Raw genomic sequence first — 19812 nt, forward strand, 5'->3', positions numbered from 1 at the left:
CATGCCTTTACTGTCCCAGAGCACAGTCTCTTGCCTGGAGTACTGAGGTTCCCGTTTAGGGACCAGATATCAGGAGACAATAGTCCCGCTCAATCAGGGAGATGATCCCTCATTGTGGCAGCTTTTTACGTTGGCTACCATGCCTCACATTAATATGGATGCGCTCAGGGAATTGAAACTGGAACCGCAACAACTGTCGACCTCTCAGTGCATGGTCATGAATGGTACAAATGCTCAAACTACCGTTTTCCTTGCACACCTGGACATCACCTTGCTAGTCACTGAGCAATGGAAGTCTCCAGAAGGCTCTCTAAGGGTAGCCAAGACTTTGGCTAAATTTTACCCTATGGTTCTGGAATTTCCGCAGCTGTTTAGTCAGTTGAAGGTGGATTCTATGGTGGCTCAAGTGACAAAGTGAGGGAGGTGTGATGTTAAAGGATACACAGGACTGCAAGGTGGATGATGTTCTTAGGAGGCAATTTGAAGCGCTAGCTTTTGGGATCAAATCTGCAGCAGAGCTTCATTTGTAGCATGTTTACCACACCAGATTACAGCACAGTCCTGTGGCAGAGGAGGATGTATGCCCCCAGCTGTTGCTGGAGGGGGTAGATTATGTGGCGAATGCTCTTTATGACATCATCAGAGTCATGAACAAGATGTAGGTATATGCCGTTTCTATCTGCAGGTTGCTCAGATTGCAGCCTCCATTATACCAGCCATTTATGATGTAAGCTCCCATACACGCCGCTTCAAGAGGCATCCCTTCTGGATCTCACAATGAAGACGATGTTTCTGACGATAATTGTCTCAGTGAAAAGGCACTTTCATCCAGAGAACCATACCTCAGGGTCATGGAGGCAGGAATTATCCTCCACACAATAGTGCTGCCCAATTCAGGGAAAACTTTTTTGATTTGATTCGATCCAGCCTATTGAATTGATTTTTCAATTCGATTCGATTTTCCTGCCCAATTGGGTGTTTTTGGGGTTTTTTTTTTTCAAACATCCTGACGGGTTTATTTTGTAGCCTCTTCACCCACCCCACCCCCTTTGCCTTCTCCTATCCACACTAGTGCTGTGGTGTAAAAAAAAAAAAAAAAAAAAGACTTTTTCTTTCTCTGGCCAGGATTCTAAAAAACAGTTTTAAAAAGCGACAATCTGCTGACGCAGCCGTTTTGATAGCCAATTGAAAAAAGCAAGTTTAAAAAAATCACGAATGTTGGCTGACAGCAGTGAAGATTCGCTAAATTTGCATGTGCCCATCGCTGGTGATGCACAGAAAAAATGTGTAAACCCCCCCAAGAAAAACACAACAACAGCGGGAGAGATGTTCAATCTGTCCCTGCTGTCAACCAACAACCCCTCCCCCACCTACCTGTAGCAGGAGAGATGCCAATTCTCTCCCGCTGCGAAGAAACCCATGACACCTGTGAACACTTTCCTCCAAAACGGCAGCAACACCCCAACTGCAGCGGGAAAGATGCCGATTCTCTCCCGCTGAGAAGCCCATGCTGCCAGCGAACACCCCCACCCCCTGGAAAGGTGGCAACACTCCCACCTGCATTGGGAGAGATTCTGATTCTCGGATGCACTGTGAAGGGGCCTAAGGTTCTGATTGGCCTAGACACCCCATAGGAGGAGTCTTAGGCATCCGGGCTAATCAGAGCCTTAGGCCCCTTCACGGAGCATGTCATTGTCGGAGACTGCTAGAAAGCTCGCTATTGACAGATAATCAGTTTTGATAATCTGCCGCTAAAATGCATACAGGCTAAACTGTCGGTAAACAGTTTAGGGACGATATTAAAGTTTTGAGAATCTGGGCCTCTGTTAGCTCTGAGCTCACATTCACTGTCTAACACCAACTCTGGCAGAATACACATTTCAAATCTAACATATTGTAATCAGAAAAAATAAAATAAAATTTTTTCTACCTTTTGTTGTCTGGTCATTATTCAAATCATGTTGGTCCCAGGCTCTGGTTTCTGCTTGTCTTCTGTTAACTCGCTTGCCAGGGTCTCCAGCTTATTTGACGTTTTCTTCTTTCTCTGTGCTCACTATCCATCTTCCATCTCTGTCCTCCCCTTCCTTCCCCCAGAGGTCTGGGACCTCTCCTTTTATTGTCTCTATCCCCGCAGTCCAGCATTTCTCTAATGACCACTCTCCTCATCCTGTATTTCTATTTCACCTTTTCTCCACACCATCCCTTGGATTTAACTTCTCTCCCTTTCTTTTCCCTCCCTCCATTCCATTGTCCACCACCTCTTTCCCTCTCCTCTGTTTTAAGACCCATTATTTATTCCCCTTCACCCCCCCTCAGTCCGGAATATGCCCCTCTCTTTGGACCCCCTCCCTCTGTGTACTTCTAATAGTTACAACAGGGGAACTCCAAAGCCGACATGTTTCTCCCTTCTCCCAACCATCTTCTGGCTTCCCCCTGGTCTCCTGGTCTTACTTTCAAAACTAATTACAACCTGCAGAGGATCCCCGGTGATGTAACAATTCTAGCAGGCATTCCCTCTCTTGCGGTCCCACCCCTCCTCTGATGTGACATCTTGTTTTGGTTTGGGATGGACCACCGCAAAGGGAACAGCAGAGGCTGATTGCAGCCTGCTAGAATTGCTACATCATCAGGGATCCTCTGCAGGCCGTAATTAGTTTTGAAAGAGACCTGGAGGCCAGGGGGAAGCCGGACAATGGTGGGAAGAAGGAGAAAACATGCCGGCCTTTGGGGAACCATCTAAAGCCGTAGAGCTGAGGGTATCCACAGCACTGGCACCTATGCAGCACTTCCCAACCAACAATCCCCCTCCCTTACCGTGAGCTCTGACATCGGGCCTCCTAAAGCAGGAGTAGCAGTAGCAGTAGCAGTGGATGGCCAGCAAGAGGCAGTGCTTAGGACAGGCTTTTTGCTGCCAGAGTGCTGCTGCTCCTGCTTTAGGAGGCCCAAAGGTATGCATAGAGGAGGGTTGGTCAGTGAATTGGAATGCCCAATTTTTTAAGAAAACAAATTGATTTGAATCGTTTTACTGACGTGAATCAGTGAATTGGGCAGCGCTACCACACAGTACCTTCCTTTTTACCAAAGGTTGTTTCATCATTTCATGTCAACCAAGAGGTCCGGCTACTCACCTTTCAGGCTATGGGTTTGTCCAACCAAGCTAAGACTTTGTAGAAATTGGATGTGCGGAGAGTTTTACTCTACTATTTGGAACTGACAAATGACTTTTCGTCTTTCTAACCATCTTTTTATTCTCACCAGTTAGTCAAGATGAGGCAGACCAGCTTCCAAGGCAGCGATTGCCAGATGGATTTGTCTGGCAATTTTGTCAACATACATTGCCTATGGCAAACAGCTGCCTATTTCTCTCAAAGCTTATTTGACTAGAAGTGTGATGGCTTCCTGGGAAGAGATTAGTAGCGCAGCTACTTGGACTACTCTTCATACCTTTACAGGGTTTTACAGAGTGGACATGGTGGCTCGAGAAGACGCTACTTTTGGGTCCTCGGTTTTGTGGGCAGGCTCATCAGTCCCATCCTAAACTTTGGTACGTCACCTAGAGCAGTGGTTCCCAACCCTGTCCTGGAGGACCACTAGGCCAATCAGGTTTTCAGGCTAGCCCTAATGAATGTGCATGAGAGAGATCTGCATATAATGGAAGTGACAGGCATGCAAATCTGCACCATGCATATTCATTAGGGCTATCCCGAAAACCCGATTGGCCTGATGGTCCTCCAGGACAGGGTTGGGAACCACTGACCTAGAGTACAGACTCCTATGTTTATGTAACAGAATGGAAGATTAGGTTCTTACCCGGATAATCTTCTTTCTGTTAATACACATAGGAGTCTGTACAGCTTGCCCTGTCAGTTTTCAATACGCCTACTTTGTGCTTCAGATAAATCTGCAGTCCAGAACTGGATTTTTTTTTCTCCTGTCAGTTGAAAGTACATATAATTATATATGACTTTATAAAGCAATAAGTTTGTTGAACACCTGAGCTCTGTATGCATTTGCGTTTGCGTTTGCGTTTGTTGCACACATCAGGGTGGTTTGTTGGTACACCTATGTTATTAGTTCATGCTCTTTTTCTTTTTCATGAGTTACAGAGCAGAACAGAAATGTATTATTGTTTTGGGCCCTTCCTCCTTTCTTCTGTTATAGTGGCTATCGATTGCTTTGGTACAAGCTGAAGAGGGCACTGAAAGATGTGATTGACATACTTTTGCAACAATTTGCGACTAGAGGATATTCATCTAGAGTACAGACTCCTATGTATATTAACAGAAAGAAGATTATCCAGGTAAGAACCTAATCTTCCAATAGGCTATACAGAGCGAGAATGAAGAATAAAATTCCAGCCTACCCCCAAAATTTCTTTTTCCCTTGCTCTTACTTATCCAGAAAAGGAATCTGCAACCAGCCAAATGAAAATGCATCAATAATAAATGTAAAAAGTTGGGCAGCTTTAGCATTTACTTTGCTTTATTTTCTTATTAGATCTTCATGAGGTTTTATTTTTCCTATTCTCTTTCTGCCTGTTTCTGGATGTTGAGGGTTAGGTGTTTATGACCTGATCATAGTGCCTTTGGCCTTTTCTCCCCAGTACTGCATAACATAAATTTGCCTTTGCCTTCTTTATTCCAGAGAATCTGTTAGTATGAGGTAGATGTGACCATCCTTAACTTCTGAGATCTAATGAGGTCAGGCTATACTTGGCAAGAACTATTGGGAGGGGGGATAGGAGGAGCTTGAGGTTTTATAACATCTTAATTTTGCTCCACTTGTTCTCTGAACTCAGGAATAGCAGTGACACACTTCTTAATCCCAACCTTTGCTCCTCATTCGAAAGCAAACATTTAAGTAAACTCTTTTATTAATGCACAGAATATTTCTCATGATTAGCTGCAAGTAAAAAATTAACTTGTGCTCATCTCTGCTCGTGCAGCCACACAGTGATAGTGTGAAAAGCCAGCAGGTATGAAAAATACTGTAGAATGAAATGCATCATGAGCAGTTCTGTTGCTGGTTTATTTCCTCATTTGGAAAATGTGCCAGGGCTAGCAGACCTTGCACTGTTAACTTATACTGTCGTTCAATGTCTCTCAAACTTTTTTTTAGCTCCGACACACTAAAAGGAGCAAATGTTTTTCACAGCACATTATAATTGAAATTATAAAATTACAAAACTAACAGAAACTTAAAATTGAGAGTTATTTATTTAAATTTCTTTAAGCTATGTATGGGTAATTGTAACAATGGTGAAACTAAAGTAGATAGAATTGCTAATTAATACGATGGATATGCTTGTTTAAGAGTGCAAGTTAACTCAAAACATGGCTCGATAGTGGACAAGCAAACATGCATTTCATCATCCACCATCTGCAGTCATTCTCTCTCTTTTTTTTTTTTTTTAATTTAATTTGTCAGAGCTGAAAATCCAAGTTTGCAAAGCTTAGAAGATCCAAACAGCAACAAAGCCCTGATTGCTTTGCTGCTCAGGTTAGGATAACTATTGCATAAATAATAAAAATAAAAATAAAATTACTTGCTGTTAGTTTTCAAGGACCAATCAGGTCAAAGAATGATGCTTGTCTGGGCAGTTGTATCCATAACGCACACAGACGCTCATAACATTGACAGACTCTTGCGTACATGACTTACATGTAATCTATTCTAGTATATACTTTTGAAGGGAATTTTTTTAAATAAAGTAAAATTCTGGAATCTCTCGTGACACACCTGGAATCTCTTCGAGGCACACTGATATGTCGTGGCACACAGTTTGAGACACACTGCTGTAGTTAATGATAGATTTTAGCCCTTCTAAATTGCATGATTTTATTGTTTCTTTGAGCTGCTTTGGAAAAGTGGGGCCTCGTTTACCTAAGTCAGTAGGGTCTGAAAGCAGAGCTATAAAGCGGGACAATGTGTAATAATTATATTTCTATGACGGGGCCAGAACCTACTGGTGAGCTTGAGTTCACAAAAGCTGACTAAAGTATCTGTTGGTTGCCTGAGGGTGGAGTGTCTAAAAAGTGGGTGGTTCTGGTGCCCGTGCCGGCTATCATCAGTGGACAGATGTTAAGTAAAGCAATAAAAAGGGCAGCCTGGAGGCTGCTAGAGAGGGAAGTTCTGTGCTGGCTGCCAGATTTGCAGTGCCTAAGGAAACAGCAGAGTTAACCTGGGAGTAGAGACAAAAGAAGCAAAGCCAGCTTGGTTAGGGAGGTCACAAGACAGCAAGAACCAGGGGGGCTGAAGAACTCCTGTTATGTATCGGGGATAGATTTTGTATAAAGACTGTGACTAAGGATTCTCTGTATAGTAACAGGGACGGGGCTGTGCAGGAAGGAGTGAGGGCTATTCCTGAAGTAAGGTCAGCCTTTCTTGGTAAGTGATCTATTTTTGTGTTTCTCAGCTCTTGTTTTTTGTGTATTTTGATATACTAAAATGGGAACTTCACCCTTTGAATCTGACTGAAATAAGCTGATAGAATTATTATATTTACCTGCTTAAGTTGCTGTTTTTTTTTTTTTTTTAAACAAAAACAAACAAACCTCTAGCAGTTATGCAGACACATTTGGCTGTTTTATATAGAAGGGAAGAGAATGGGAATTGTATACCATCTTTTCGTAGTTACACATTCAAAATGGTTTACATATATACAGGTACGGTACTTATTTTGAACCTGGGCCAACGGAGGATTAAGTGACTTGTCCAGCACTGGGATTTGATCTCACAGCTCTGCCACTGGGCCACTCTTTACCAGGACTGCCAAATGTATCTGTTTGGGAGAGGAGCATGATTGAGGCTGGGTAAAGGTGGCAAAAACAATTATGTAATCTGCAGTGATTTTTAGTTGGGAAACATAAACATTATCTGTCAGTACGTAAGTAACAAGTTTAACGTTTAGGCCCGGATTCAGTATAGGGCGCCCGTTCTCAGAAGCTGCTTAAGCGGCTTTTGAGAATCGCACACAGGTGCCCTATACAGAATTGCCCTACGCTGCCCAACCACCACTCTAACCGGTGCCCATATTACAGGGGCCGGTTAGAGAATTGCATTGCTGCTGAACTGATGGCAGCAAGGGATCTCCCTGCTGTGATCGCCCCCCCCCCCCACGAAGACTACCGGCAGGAAGGATGCCCAGTCCTTCCTGCCAGGACCCCTAAATCCTCCCCCCCACCCCAAATGTCTGCGGCAGGAGGAGTGCCCAATTCCTCCTGCCGCCACCCCGCTGGCATCTCCCCCGGCAGGAGGAATGCCCAGTCCCTCCTGCTGGACACCCCCCACCCCCCGTAATGCCCGCGCCCAGGAGGGACTGGGTGACCGGAGAATTGGATAGAGAGAGTGTGCTAGATGTGGTGTATTTAGATTTTATCAAAACCTTTTACAGTACAACACACAGACGTCTAATAAATAAACTGAGTGCCCTCAGGATGGGCTCCAAAGTGATGGGCTGGGTCAAGAACTGGTTAAGTAGAAGATGGCAGAGGGTAGTGGTTAATGGAGATCTCTCTGAGGAAAGGAATGCTACCAGTGGTGTGCTTCAAGGTTCTGTTCTTGGGCCTGTTTTTTTAAAAACATTTTTATAAGTGATATTGCTGCAAGGCTGTTGGGTAAGATTTGCCTCTTTGCGGATGATACCAAAATCTGCAATAGAATAGACACCCAGGTAAATAACATTAAGAAAGACTTAGCAAAGCTTGAAGAATGGTCTGAAATTTGGCAGCTAAAATTTAATGCTAAAAAATGCAAGGGCTGCAAAAACCCGAGGGAACGGTACGGGGATGAAGAACTTATGTGCACGACAGAAGAGAGGGACTTGGGTGTGATTGTATGTGATGATCTTAAAGTGGCCAAACAGGTTGAAAAAGTGACAGTGAAAACTAGAAGGATGCTAGGGTGCATAGGAAGAGGTATGGCCAGTAGGAAAAAGGAGGTATTGATACCCCTGTATAAGACTCTGGTAAGACCTCATTTAGAATATTATGTACAATTCTGGAGACTGTCCGTACCTTCAAAAAGATATAAAAAGGTTGCAATTGGTCCAGAGGAAGGCTACTAAAATGGTGTGTGGTCTTTGTCATAAGGCGTATGGGGATAGACTTAAAGATCTCAATATGTATACTTTAGAGCAGGGGTGTCCAACCTTTTGGCTTCACTGGGCCGCATTGGCCGAAAAAAATGTTTCTGGGGCCGCACAAATGTGCAAACGCTGCAGCAAGACAGAGGAGGGAGCCGGCAAGAGGGTAAACACCCGGGGGCAGCAGAGGAAAACACTGCATCGCCCTCGACCGGGATCGTACAAAATACTTCACGGGGCCGCATGCGGCCTTCAGGCCACAGGTTGGACACCCCTGCTTTAGAGGAAAGGCGGAAGAGGGGAGAAATGTTAGAGAAGATTAAATACCTATGTTGCATAAATGCGCATAAGTCAAATCTCATTTGAAAGTAAACTCTGGAATGGGAGGGCATAGGATGAAATTAAGAGGCGATAGGTTCAGGATTAATCTAAGGAAGTACTTTTACAGAAAGGATAGTAGATGTGTGAAATAGTCTCCCAGAGGAAGTAGTGGAGATAGAGACTGTGTCTGAATTCAAGAAGGCGAGGGATAGGCATGTAGGATCTCTTAGAGAGGGGAAGAGATAATGGTTACTTCGGATGGGCAGACTAGATGGGCCATTTGGCCTTTATCTGCCATCATGTTTCTATATCAGTGTGATAAAATCAGTTAGGTTTTTAGGATATCAACAATTTTTATTTATTTATTCAATTTTCTATACTGTTCTCCCAGGAGAGCTCAGAATGGTTTACATTAGTTTATTCAGGTACTCAAGTATTTTTCCCTGTCTGTCCTGGTGGGCTCACAGTCTCTCTAATGTACCTGGGGCAATGTGGGGACTAAGGGCTAGATTCACTAACCCTCCGATCCGTATCCGATTCGTGGGCGATTGGAGGCAGGCCGACCGATTCACTAACCATCTGCATGCAAATGGATCGGATTGAGCCCTGACAGTAGTGACAGGAGAAGCAGCTTCCTATCACTGCTGTCAGGGCTCTGCCGGCTTTTTAAATTTTTTTAAATCGGAAAGATATTTTGCGTGTTTTGATATTATTCCTGATGGCAATGATGGGTGGGGGAGGGAATTTTTATCTTTTGTATAGATTCTGATTGTTTATAAGTGCTTATTTGATTATTATTATTTGTATGTAAATTGTATTGCACTTTTTGTTGGCATTAAAAACTAAGGGCTCCTTTTATCAAGGTGCGCTATGGGGGTTAGCGCGTCAGACATTTCATCACGCGCTAACCCCTGCGGCACGCCAAAAAACTAACGCCTCGTCAATGGAGGCGTTAGCGACTAGCGCGGCAGGCGGTTGAACGCGTGGTATTCCGGGCGTTAACCGCCTACCGCGCCTTGATAAAAGGAGCCCTAAATAAAGTTAAAAAAATAAGAAAAGTATAGAACTCTTTAGAGTGGAATTTTATATCTAATTTTAATTTCTTAACTTACCCCCTTTTACAAAACCGTGATAGTGGTTTTTAGCACATGTCGACATGCTGAATGGTCTGCGCTGTTTACGACACTCAGAGTTCCTATGAGTGTCTGGAACAGCGCAGAGCATGCAACATGCCGGCTGCTATTGCGGTTTTGTAAAAGGGGGAGGGGAGGTTAATTAGTCTAAGCCAATTATTAAATTGAGAGGAAGATTAAATTCTTGTTGAAGGGTGGAGAAGGATTTAAATGTCTTATTTCTTAAATAGTAAGATTAACAAATGATATGGAACACTGAATGTTACGTATAATGTATGTTTAAAACAGAGGAGAAAAGACCTCAAAAAAAACCCTGGACTATCCAATAAATGCAGCTTTATAATGGATAGTATCAGCATTTATAAGCTGTTTTTTTTGTTGCTCATTTGTTATTATATGAGATATTTTGATAATTAATTATTATCTCAAACTTATTATTACACATATAGAATTATGAAAAATGTATTCACATTAAAACTATAAAATATTATCTAAATAATTTATACACAGGGGTTTTTGACCAGTGATGAAAACCAACCCCAATTGGTTATGATCTGTTTGATTATAGTCCAGGTTTTTTTTGAGGTCTTTTCTCCTCTGTTTTAAACATACATTATACGTAACATTCAGTGTTCCATATCATTTGTTAATCTTAGGATTTATTTTTTGGACACTTGATTACGTTTCCACTTTTTTCTTCAGTTTATTTCTTAAATAGAAAACTATCTTTAGATAGATTTTTTTCCTTAAAAAAGCATTTTATTTAAAATAATGCAATTTAAGGCCTCCTTTCATCAAGCTGCATAAGGGTTTTTAAAAAAAATTGTGAGTCACTGCGGCAAAAGTTCCGACACTCATAGGAATTCTGAGTGCTAGAGCTTTTACCGCAGTGGCCTGTGATAAAAAAAATCCTCACGTGGCTTGATAAAAAGGGGGCCTAAATAAAAAGAAATCTGACTTAAATTTTTAAAAAAAAACAATTTAAAAAATCGTTATGTATAAAAAATAATTGATTTTTATCCATTCTGAGTGCGTGTTTGGATTCTTTTCAAAAAAAAAATTTGTCTTCCTGTTTTCCAAATTTTTGGGGGGTGTATTTTTAAAAATTTTTATTTCATGTCACACATCTGTTTTTAATCTGCACTTCAACTCTTTTACATGCACAAATTTGTAGACACATGTGCTAGCGATTTGCATACACTAAAATCTTTTAAGTATCTAAATGAATTGAATCCCTAATAGTTAACATTTGTGAAACCTTATTTGTAAAATGTTTAGCACACATTACAACACGCTGGCACAAGGGCTTCAAACTTTTTAAGCTGCGGCACATTAATTTCGGGGCTGCGGCTGGAGGGCACCTGGAAATGTGCGGACGTTGACACGATATCGCGTAATATCTTCTTGCCAACGCCTGTGCATGTCTCCAGCTGTGGCCTTGAGCCTCCTATTACTGCTGGAGGTGCCGGCTGACTGACTACGGGTTGTGCTTCTCGCTGCAAGAGGCACGTCCTGTAAGCAGTCAGCTGGCGTTGGCGCCTCTTCTCCTCACCGGCATCTTGCGGCATGCCTGGAATATGCCAGGGCACACTAGTGTGCCGTAGCACACGGTTTGTGGTACATTGCGTTATTTTAAAGCTTAGGGTGTGCTAACAGAATTAGTGCACGGCTAAATGCTAAGAAGCCCATTTTATACCTAAGTTGCCTAATGGTTAGTGCACTGGCTTGAGAACCAGAGGAGCCAAGCTCTGTTCCCACTGCAGCTCCTTGTGACTCTGGGCAAGTCACTTAGCCCTCTATTGCCCCAGGTACAAAATAAGTACAGTAAAACCTTGGTTTGCGAGCATAATTCGTTCCAGAAGCATGCTTGTAATCCAAAGCACTCGTATATCAAAGCAAATTTCCCCATAGGAAATAATGGAAACTCAGTTGATTCATTCCACAACCCCAAAACTTTAATACAAAATACTAGTATACGTACTCGTATTGCAAGACCTCGCTCGTTTAGAACAGTCACTACACTCCTGCAGCGCCACAGAGAGAAGAGCCATCGGCTCAGTTGTGATGTGTGTATACTGTATGTACTTGTATTGCAAGACATTGCTTGTATATCAAGTTAAAATTTAATCAAATGTTTTGCTTGTCTTGCAAAACAGTTGCAAACCAAGTTACTTGCAATCCAATGTTTTACTGTACTTCTATATAATATGTAAACTGCTTTGATTGTAACTACGTAAAGGTGGTATATCAAATCCTGTCCCTTTTCACCCTTTTAGATTAAATAGTACACAAGTTTAGGCGTTTTGGGCACATTTTCCCAGTGTGAAGCTGAAATGTGTTGGCTCTGGCATACGTGTGACGTTCATCTATGGAAAACTGACAAATATGTGGCAGATATATAAGCAGACTCTGGTGAACTAAGTTAAAATATTTTCCCCAAGGAGATATCATCAGAAAACATAAGAATAGTAGCAGTCCTTTTCATAACTTGTAATGTAACCCCCTGGTATATTTTACAGTATTTTAAAACCATTATATTTAAGAGACAAGAATGTATAAAGTGGCGTTGAACTCCAGACAAGGAAGACCAAAAACAGGCTAGACTTTTAGAATGAACAAATTATATTAATTAACCATAACTTAGAGAGTTGCTGCAATGCACAATGAAAATCCATTTTGACTGTAAGAACTGGAAACCTGATTTTGATTTTTTTTTTTTGCTAGATGTGCGTGTCAAGAAAATTTGCATTGTAGTGTATACCTTTTGTCTATCAAATTCAGGAGTGGTGCCCTTCCACAATGGATAAGAATCAAGCACATGCTACGGTCCTGATGCCAGAACCAGATTCTAACGGCCTCCCCTTAAGAAAGCTGTCCTCTTTAGGCTTTCAGAAGACCCACGCAGGTGCCACCATGTCTTTTCACAATATCTGCTACAAGGTGAAGGTCAGGACAGGTTCTTGCTGCTGTCGGAAAACCACCGAGAGAGAAATTTTGTCTGACATCAAGTACGTGTTTAAAAACTGTTTTCTAAACTTTGTTTTATGAAGGGCTACAGATTAGTAAAGCATTTTAGGAATCCAGAACTGTAATGAAAAATACTTATTTTTATATTTTAGCTAGTTTATGTACTAAATATGCATGCCAGTGGTGGCAGGTAGCTTAATGTTACCTGGTGATGGAGGATTCAGTTAGATTGGATTAGGATAATGGGGTTTTTTTTTTTTAAATTCTGTATCTCAGATATAAGTAGATTCTTATGTCCAGGCCAAATATGGTGACAACCAAGCACAAAGAGAAGTAACACCCTACCATAGGTACAAACAAGCAAACAAAGGCAAGTGTGATGTCCAATCCAGTGAACTTCAATTTTATTATATGAATATAGAACCCAACAAGGATCCTAGTTTCAGCATACAAATGTGCCTTCTTCAGGGGACACTAAGGGCTCCTTTTACGAAGGTGCTCTAGCGTTTTTAGCGCACGCACCGGATTAGCGTGCATTAGCCAAAAATCTACCGCCTGCTCAAAAGGAGGCAGTAGCGGCTAGAGCACGCAGCAATTTAGCGTGTGCTATTTTGCGTGTTAAGGCCCTAGCGCACCTTCGTAAAAGGAGCCCTAAAAGAACAAGAATATATTAAAAACTGGAACATACAAAATATGACATTTATCAATAAAAAGCAAAATTGAAAAATCATGGCTATTTACAATGAACTATAAAAGATAGAACAATATACAGTGGTACCTTGGTTTACGAGCATAATTCGTTCCAGAAGCATGCGCGTAATCCAAAGTACTCGTATATTAAAGCAAAGTGCCCCATAGAAAATAGGGGCAACACCAACGATGCATTCCAGAACCCGGGGTCTGTACCTGTTGGGTGCCGGGTGCTGCAGCGCCGTCTCCTCCGTCCACCTCCTTGGTCCATCATCCGATGAAGAACCCCGCAGTGCCGCTTCGGGGTGATGCGTCTAATGTCCACCAGCCACTGGAGAACCCCGCAGTGCCACTTTGGAGGGATGCCTCTTCCGTCCGCCGGCCAGCCTTCCACGTCGGGTGCCTTCCCCATGCTGGAGAGCCTCTCTCTGAGCCTACACAGCTGAGTGCCGTCCCACCTGCACATTGTATATGACACGCACAATGTCGATGGACTGTAAATGCTCGTTTAACAGGGCAGTGCTCGGTTTGCGAGTCAAAAGTTTGCTGAGTGTTTTGCAAAACACTCGCAAACCACATTACTCGCAAACCAAGGTTCCACTGTATATGAGTACAAAATTATCACATTAAGACAAGAATACTAAAAAAGACGTGTGGATTGTATGTTCAAAAAAGTTCAAAAAGAAATCTGATAAAAGCCAAATAATAGGCAACAAAAGTCTAAAATAAGTCAAAATGGGTGCCTTTTATTAAGGTGCACTAACTTAGCACATGCTAAATGCTAAGGCATCCATTAATATCCTATAGGCATCTTAGCATTTAGTGCACGCTAAATCGGTTAGTACACCTTAATAAAAGGACCCCAATGTGAAATTATATGATCACAGTTCTAATAGAAATAAGGTAACAAATGGGGTTTCACAGCAGTGTCTCATTATATTGGCCTGAAAGGCAAGTGTGATGTCCAATCCAACGAACTTCGATTTGTAGACTTTTTTTTGCCTATTTGGCTTTTATAAAATTTATTTTTGAAGTTCTACAAACATATAATCCACACTTGTCATTTTTTTTGTATTCTTGTCTTAATGTGATTGTTTTGGGTTCTATCTTTTATAGTTCATTGTTCTTAGCCATGATTTTTCAATTTCACTTTTTTTTCATTAATATCATATTTTATATGTTCCAGTTTTTAATATATTCCTGTTCTTATATTGTTCCCTGAAGAAGGCACATTTGTGTGCCAAAACTAATATCCTTGTTGTGTTCTATATTCATATAATAAAATTGAAATTCGTTGGATTGGACATCACACTTGCCTTTCAGGCCAATATGGTAACACACTGCTGTGAAACCCTTCTTGTTACCTTTCTTTTAAACATAGTAACATAGTAGATGACGGCAAATAAAGACCCGAATGGTCCATCCAGTCTGCCCAACCTGATTCAATTTAATTTTTTTCTTCTTAGCTATTTCTGGGCAAGAATCCAAAGCTTTACCCGGTACTGTGCTTGGGTTCCAACTGCCGAAATCTCTGTTAAGACTTACTCCAGCCCATCTACACCCTCCCAGCCATTGAAGCCCTCCCCAGCCCATCCTCCACCAAACGGCCATACACAGACAAAGACTGTGCAAGTCTGCCCAGTACTGGCCTAGTTCAATATTTAATATTATTTTCTGATTCTAAATCTTCTGTGTTCATCCCATGCTTCTTTGAGCTCAGTCACAGTTTTACTCTCCACCACCTCTCTCGGGAGCGCATTCCAGGCATCCACTACCCTCTCAATTTCCTAACATTGCCCCTGAATCTACCACCCCTCAACCTCAAATTATGTCCTTTGGTTTTACTATTTTCCTTTCTCTGTAAAAGATTTTGTTCTACGTTAATACCCTTCAAGTATTTGAACGTCTGAATCATATCTCCCCTGTCTCTCCTTTCCTCTAGTGTATACATATTCAGGGCTTCCAGTCTCTCCTCATACGTCTTCTGGCGCAAGCCTCTTATCATTTTCGTCGCCCTCCTCTGGACCGCCTCAAGTCTTCTTACGTCTTTCGCCAGATACGGTCTCCTCCTTTGTGGCCTCCCCTTCATCCAGCGGCTTCCTTACTGGCTCCTGCGAATTCTTGTGAGAATTTGCGGGAGCCAGTAAGGAAGCCACTCAGTGCTGAGCAGCATCACCAAATCACACTGCTACTCGTGCTGCTCAGACGAAGAAACTGGATCTGTGCAGCCGGTTAGCAGCAGAGCAGGAGTTTAGAAAGCTTGCTCCTGCCCACTGCACCTCCACCAGGGATCGGCAGAGGTATGAGGATAGGGCAGGGAGGGGGGACAAAGGGCAGAGCTTGGGAGGGAGGGTGCAGAGCCTGACCAAAGGGAGGGAAGGAAGGGTGCTGGGTACAGAGCCTGACAGGGGAGGGAAGGAAGGAAGGGTGCTGGGTTCAGTGCCTGACAGGGGAGGGAGAGAAGGAAGGGTGCTGGGTGCAGCGCCTGATAGGGGAGGGAGGGAAGGGTGCTGGGTGCAGAGCCTGGGAGGGAGGGTGCAGAGCCTGACAGGGGAGGGAAGGAAGGAAGGGTGCTGGGTGCAGAGCCTGACAGAAGGGAGGGAAGGAAGGTTGCTGGGTACAGAGCCTGACAGGGGAAGGAAGGAAGGAAGGGTGCTGGGTTCAGTGCCTGACAGGGGAGGGAGAGAAGGAAGGGTGCTGGGTGCAGAGCCTGACAGCGGAAGGAGGGAAAGGGGCTGGGTGCAGAGCCTGACAGGACAGGGCACTTGAATATTAAGCCACCCGACTTATATTCGAGTCTACTTTTTTTTTTTTTTTTTTTTTTTTTCTTTTCTTTCTCGCTTTGGAGGAAAGGGGGGTCTCGACTTATATTTGAGTATATATGGTATGTAAATTGAAGACAAGGATAGAAATAAGATATCCCTTCACAGTTTCATAATGAGGGACACCTGCAAGGGTTGCTCCTGTGAATCAGCTTGTGTGCTCTCTGCTGCTGTCTTCTCTCCCCTGCCCCTTCAGAGTGCCACTGGGAGGAGTGAATGAGAAAATTAAAATGTAAATTTAATGGAAACACTGAAGGGAGGTGGAGGAAGGAGGAGAGCAACAGGCATGGGATGCTAGTATAGGTGGGGTTATCAGACATCCGGGAAAACCCGGACATGTCCTCTTTTTAGAGGACTATCCGGGCTCCCGGATGGGCTTTCCAAAACCTGGCATTTGTCTTCCAGAATTGACGTCGGGGAGAGGAAGGCTGGTCGGCCCGAAGCAGGGAGAGCTTGGCCGGCGGCCGGCGGCTTTGGGGGCCTGTTATCCGATGGCAGCGGCAGTGGCTTGGGGGAGGGAGAAAGAGGGCAGGCAGAGAGACAGAAGGAAAGAAGAGAAACAGAAAAAAAGAAAGGGGGCATGAAGAGAGAAAGAAAGAGAGGGCAGGGAGAGAGGAAGAAAATATTGGGGGAGGGAATGAGGTCAGGAGGAGAGGAAGCATACAGGCTAAAAGAAGGGAGAAAGATTGGATGCACAGTCAGAAGAAGAAAGAGCAACCAGAGACTCATGAAATCGCCAGACAAGGTAGGAAAAATGATTTTATTTTAAATTTAGTGATCAAAATGTATCTGAATTTATATCTGCTGTCTATATTTTACACTATGGTCCCCTTTTACTAAACCGCAATAGAGGTTTTAGCGCAGGGAGCCTATGAGCGTCGAGAGCAGCGCTGGGCATTCAGCGCAGCTCCCTGCGCTAAAATCTGCTATCGTGGTTTAGTAAAAAGGGAGGGGGTGGGTATTTGTCTGATTTTGTATGGTTGTTAGTGAGGTGACAGTGCATAGAGTCATCTGCTTTGACCTCTTTGAAAAACCCTGGAATAGGAATGATGATTAACATTTTCTATGCGTACAGTGTGCTTTGTGTTTTTTTTTAATTTTTTTGTTGGTAGATCATTTTGACTTGGTCATTTTAAAAGTAGCTTGCAAGCCCCAAAAGTGTGGGCACCCCTGCTCTGAGGGTTGTCATCCCCCCTCAGAACTGTTTCACTATAAATAGTGAAGAGGCAAATCTTTGTGATCATGTTTCCCCTGCTCTGGCTTCCAATTAGGAAGCAAAGTATTTTTAAGGCTTTAGATATTAGCATTTAACATTTTCATGAAATGACTCCAGGATATACAATATATTGGAGAAACTGCCAATTTATATTCCTGTACGCTCTCTGCAGTCGCAAAATGGGAGACATTTTTGTGTACCTTGAGTGAGCGAGCTCCATTTAGAAAGTGCTCATGAACAAACTTATTCCTATTTCATGACAAAGTTGTGGAATCGGATCCCTTTTACTATAAGGTTATTAGAGTAAATGGGTTATTAATGATTTGTAAAGCTGTGAAAACTTATTTCTTTTAATTTTGTTCATTGCAGAATTGTGACTGTAATTTTAATCTATCTTACAGTATATTTTTTAAAGCTGTTTGTGAAAAATATTGTGAATGTATTTTTGTAAACCATTCTGGGCTTTTTTGGGAGAATGGGCTAAAGAACAAAGAAAATAAATAGCTTTGTCCCTGTTCCCATTTCATCCAAGGAACAGCCCAAGTTTCCACAGGAAATGAAGAGCAAATCCAAACAAATGAGACTGGAAACGCAATGTTCTCGAACCTTGGAAATAATTTTATTTTGAAATTTTCTTGATAAAAGCAATCACAGCAATGAAGACTGCAATAAAAACTCACAAAAAAAACTCAATCCACATGTATCACGGCAGGCTCAGTACAGGCTTGCAACAGGTTCGGAAGGGGGGCAGGACCTGAATATAAATCAAACTCCCCATTTTTGGGCCATTTTTTTGGCCCCAAAATCTCAGTTTATATTCGAGTATATGGTATTTCATACTTATAGATTAAACATAATTCCACCACGTATGAATAGATTAGTCAGCAATATTCTTCTAATTATTATCTTTTGAGTATTCTAGGCATGTGAATGTCCCCATTTAAAAAAACCAAATTGCCAAAGGTTAAGGGGACAGTAATATGGAAAATGGCCTGCATTCTCTGTTACATAAGAATATAAGAACATTCCAGTCCAATAGTCAATAAGTTTATTTACATGCTTTTTACTACGGTGGAAATGGATATGATAAGATGTCTACTTTTTTTTTCTCAAGATTAATGTATTACATGAAAGTATACACATTTTTTTAATGGATAACTTATTTATAGTGGCCAGGTTCTCTTGGGGCCTCTTTTTTTTCTCTTTTCTCCGCTATCAGTGATTGATACCAATCATTGCAGGAGTTTAAAAAAAAAAAAAAAGGTATTGCTTTTATTAGTGCAATCATGGTATTTAAAAGTTTACTCTTAGTGTTCTAATCACCTGCAAAAACACATTATGAGGTCATTCACCAGCCTTTGTCACAAAGGTCATGAATATGGATGTTCACCTTTTATAGCTTAATATATTAAGTATTTTTGATGATATTATAGGGTTTTTCATGCAATACTGCTAAAAAAGCCGTGGAATATTTGGTTTTTTAAAAATTTACTCTTATAAACATGGACATTCAGCATTTAAAAAAAATTTCCAAAAGTTATTCACAAGGTCCTAAGTGAAGGTATCACTTGTACAATGTAGCACAAATATATTTTTCATTATGATTTTCTCGCACCTAAATGTAGGTGGAAAAGTGAATTGTTAAAGTTCAAGCAAGCAGAGCTTTATCACATTCCTTTTACTCCTTCTGATTTCCCTTAGAATGGAATTGGAAGCTTATCAAGATAAAGTAGCAAAAAACAAACAAACCAAAAAAGACATTTGAAGCTGTTTCTGGTTGCTTCTATAAAGACAACATCATGGTAGCCACAAAACATTACAGTAGTTATTGTTTGAAGTACAGTACCATAATTTGTTATTGTTATCATGGTATCATCTTTTGATATAGTATGGATGGAATCTTCGAGAGCCTCGAGAATTTCCTCGCCTAAGTCTCTAGTGACTCGGGGGTCTACTGTCCATGTAGGCTTTAGGGTGATGGTCTGTCACACTGGCCATGAAGTCATCCAATTCCTCTCCAAAGAGCCTGCTTAGCATGCCCTTAGAAGCTACATCTCCTTGTTCTCTGTCTGATCCAGAGCATTCTGCATGTGGAGATTGAATAGGCAGAAACCTTGCTTATGACTCTGATCATGTCATATAGAAGGTCTGCCACATAATTCACCTCTGATAGAACCATCTGAGGGTTGTCATTGTCATCCATCACTGGAATTTGACTTAATCACATGTGGCACGTGTGTGCCACAAAGGAAGCCGCAGCCGCAGCTTTAATTCTTAAAATCAAGGCTTCAAATTGCTCTTGAGTATCACATCTACCTTGCGATCATATACATCTCTTAACATCACACTTCTTTCACTGGGTAAGTCCTCTTGGTGACTTGGGCTACCAATGAATCCATCATAGACTGAACAAGTATCTATTGAAATTCAGGAGCCATCGGGTTGAGCTTAGACATAGACTTAGCAACCCTTAGCCCTCTGGGAACTCCCAGTGTTCTATTATCGGTGTAGTGATGTCTGGATGCAAAGGGAAGAATGTGGTGCTAACTTGAGCATGTGATGCACGACACTGTCCTTCTG

General features: G+C 42.1%; 1 protein-coding gene across 7 annotated transcripts in view; it reads left to right on the top strand.

Annotated features, from left to right (window-relative positions):
* Nucleotides 1-19812, top strand: part of ABCG2 (ATP binding cassette subfamily G member 2 (Junior blood group)) — a 177329-nt gene that overhangs the window by 51052 nt on the left and 106465 nt on the right. For 5 of the 7 annotated variants that reach the window (XM_033959388.1, XM_033959405.1, XM_033959396.1 and 2 more), the window contains one exon: nt 12319-12545. The exons of 1 other annotated variant lie outside the window; for it this stretch is intronic. In XM_033959388.1, the coding sequence (XP_033815279.1) occupies nt 12319-12545 (227 nt within the window). Of the gene's footprint in view, nt 1-6131; nt 6388-12318; nt 12546-19812 lie in introns of those variants that run through there. One more of the 7 variants, XM_033959421.1, reaches the window with a different exon arrangement.

This window comes from Geotrypetes seraphini, chromosome 1 (assembly GCF_902459505.1).
Source record: "Geotrypetes seraphini chromosome 1, aGeoSer1.1, whole genome shotgun sequence".
Classification (NCBI taxonomy): domain Eukaryota; kingdom Metazoa; phylum Chordata; class Amphibia; order Gymnophiona; family Dermophiidae; genus Geotrypetes; species Geotrypetes seraphini.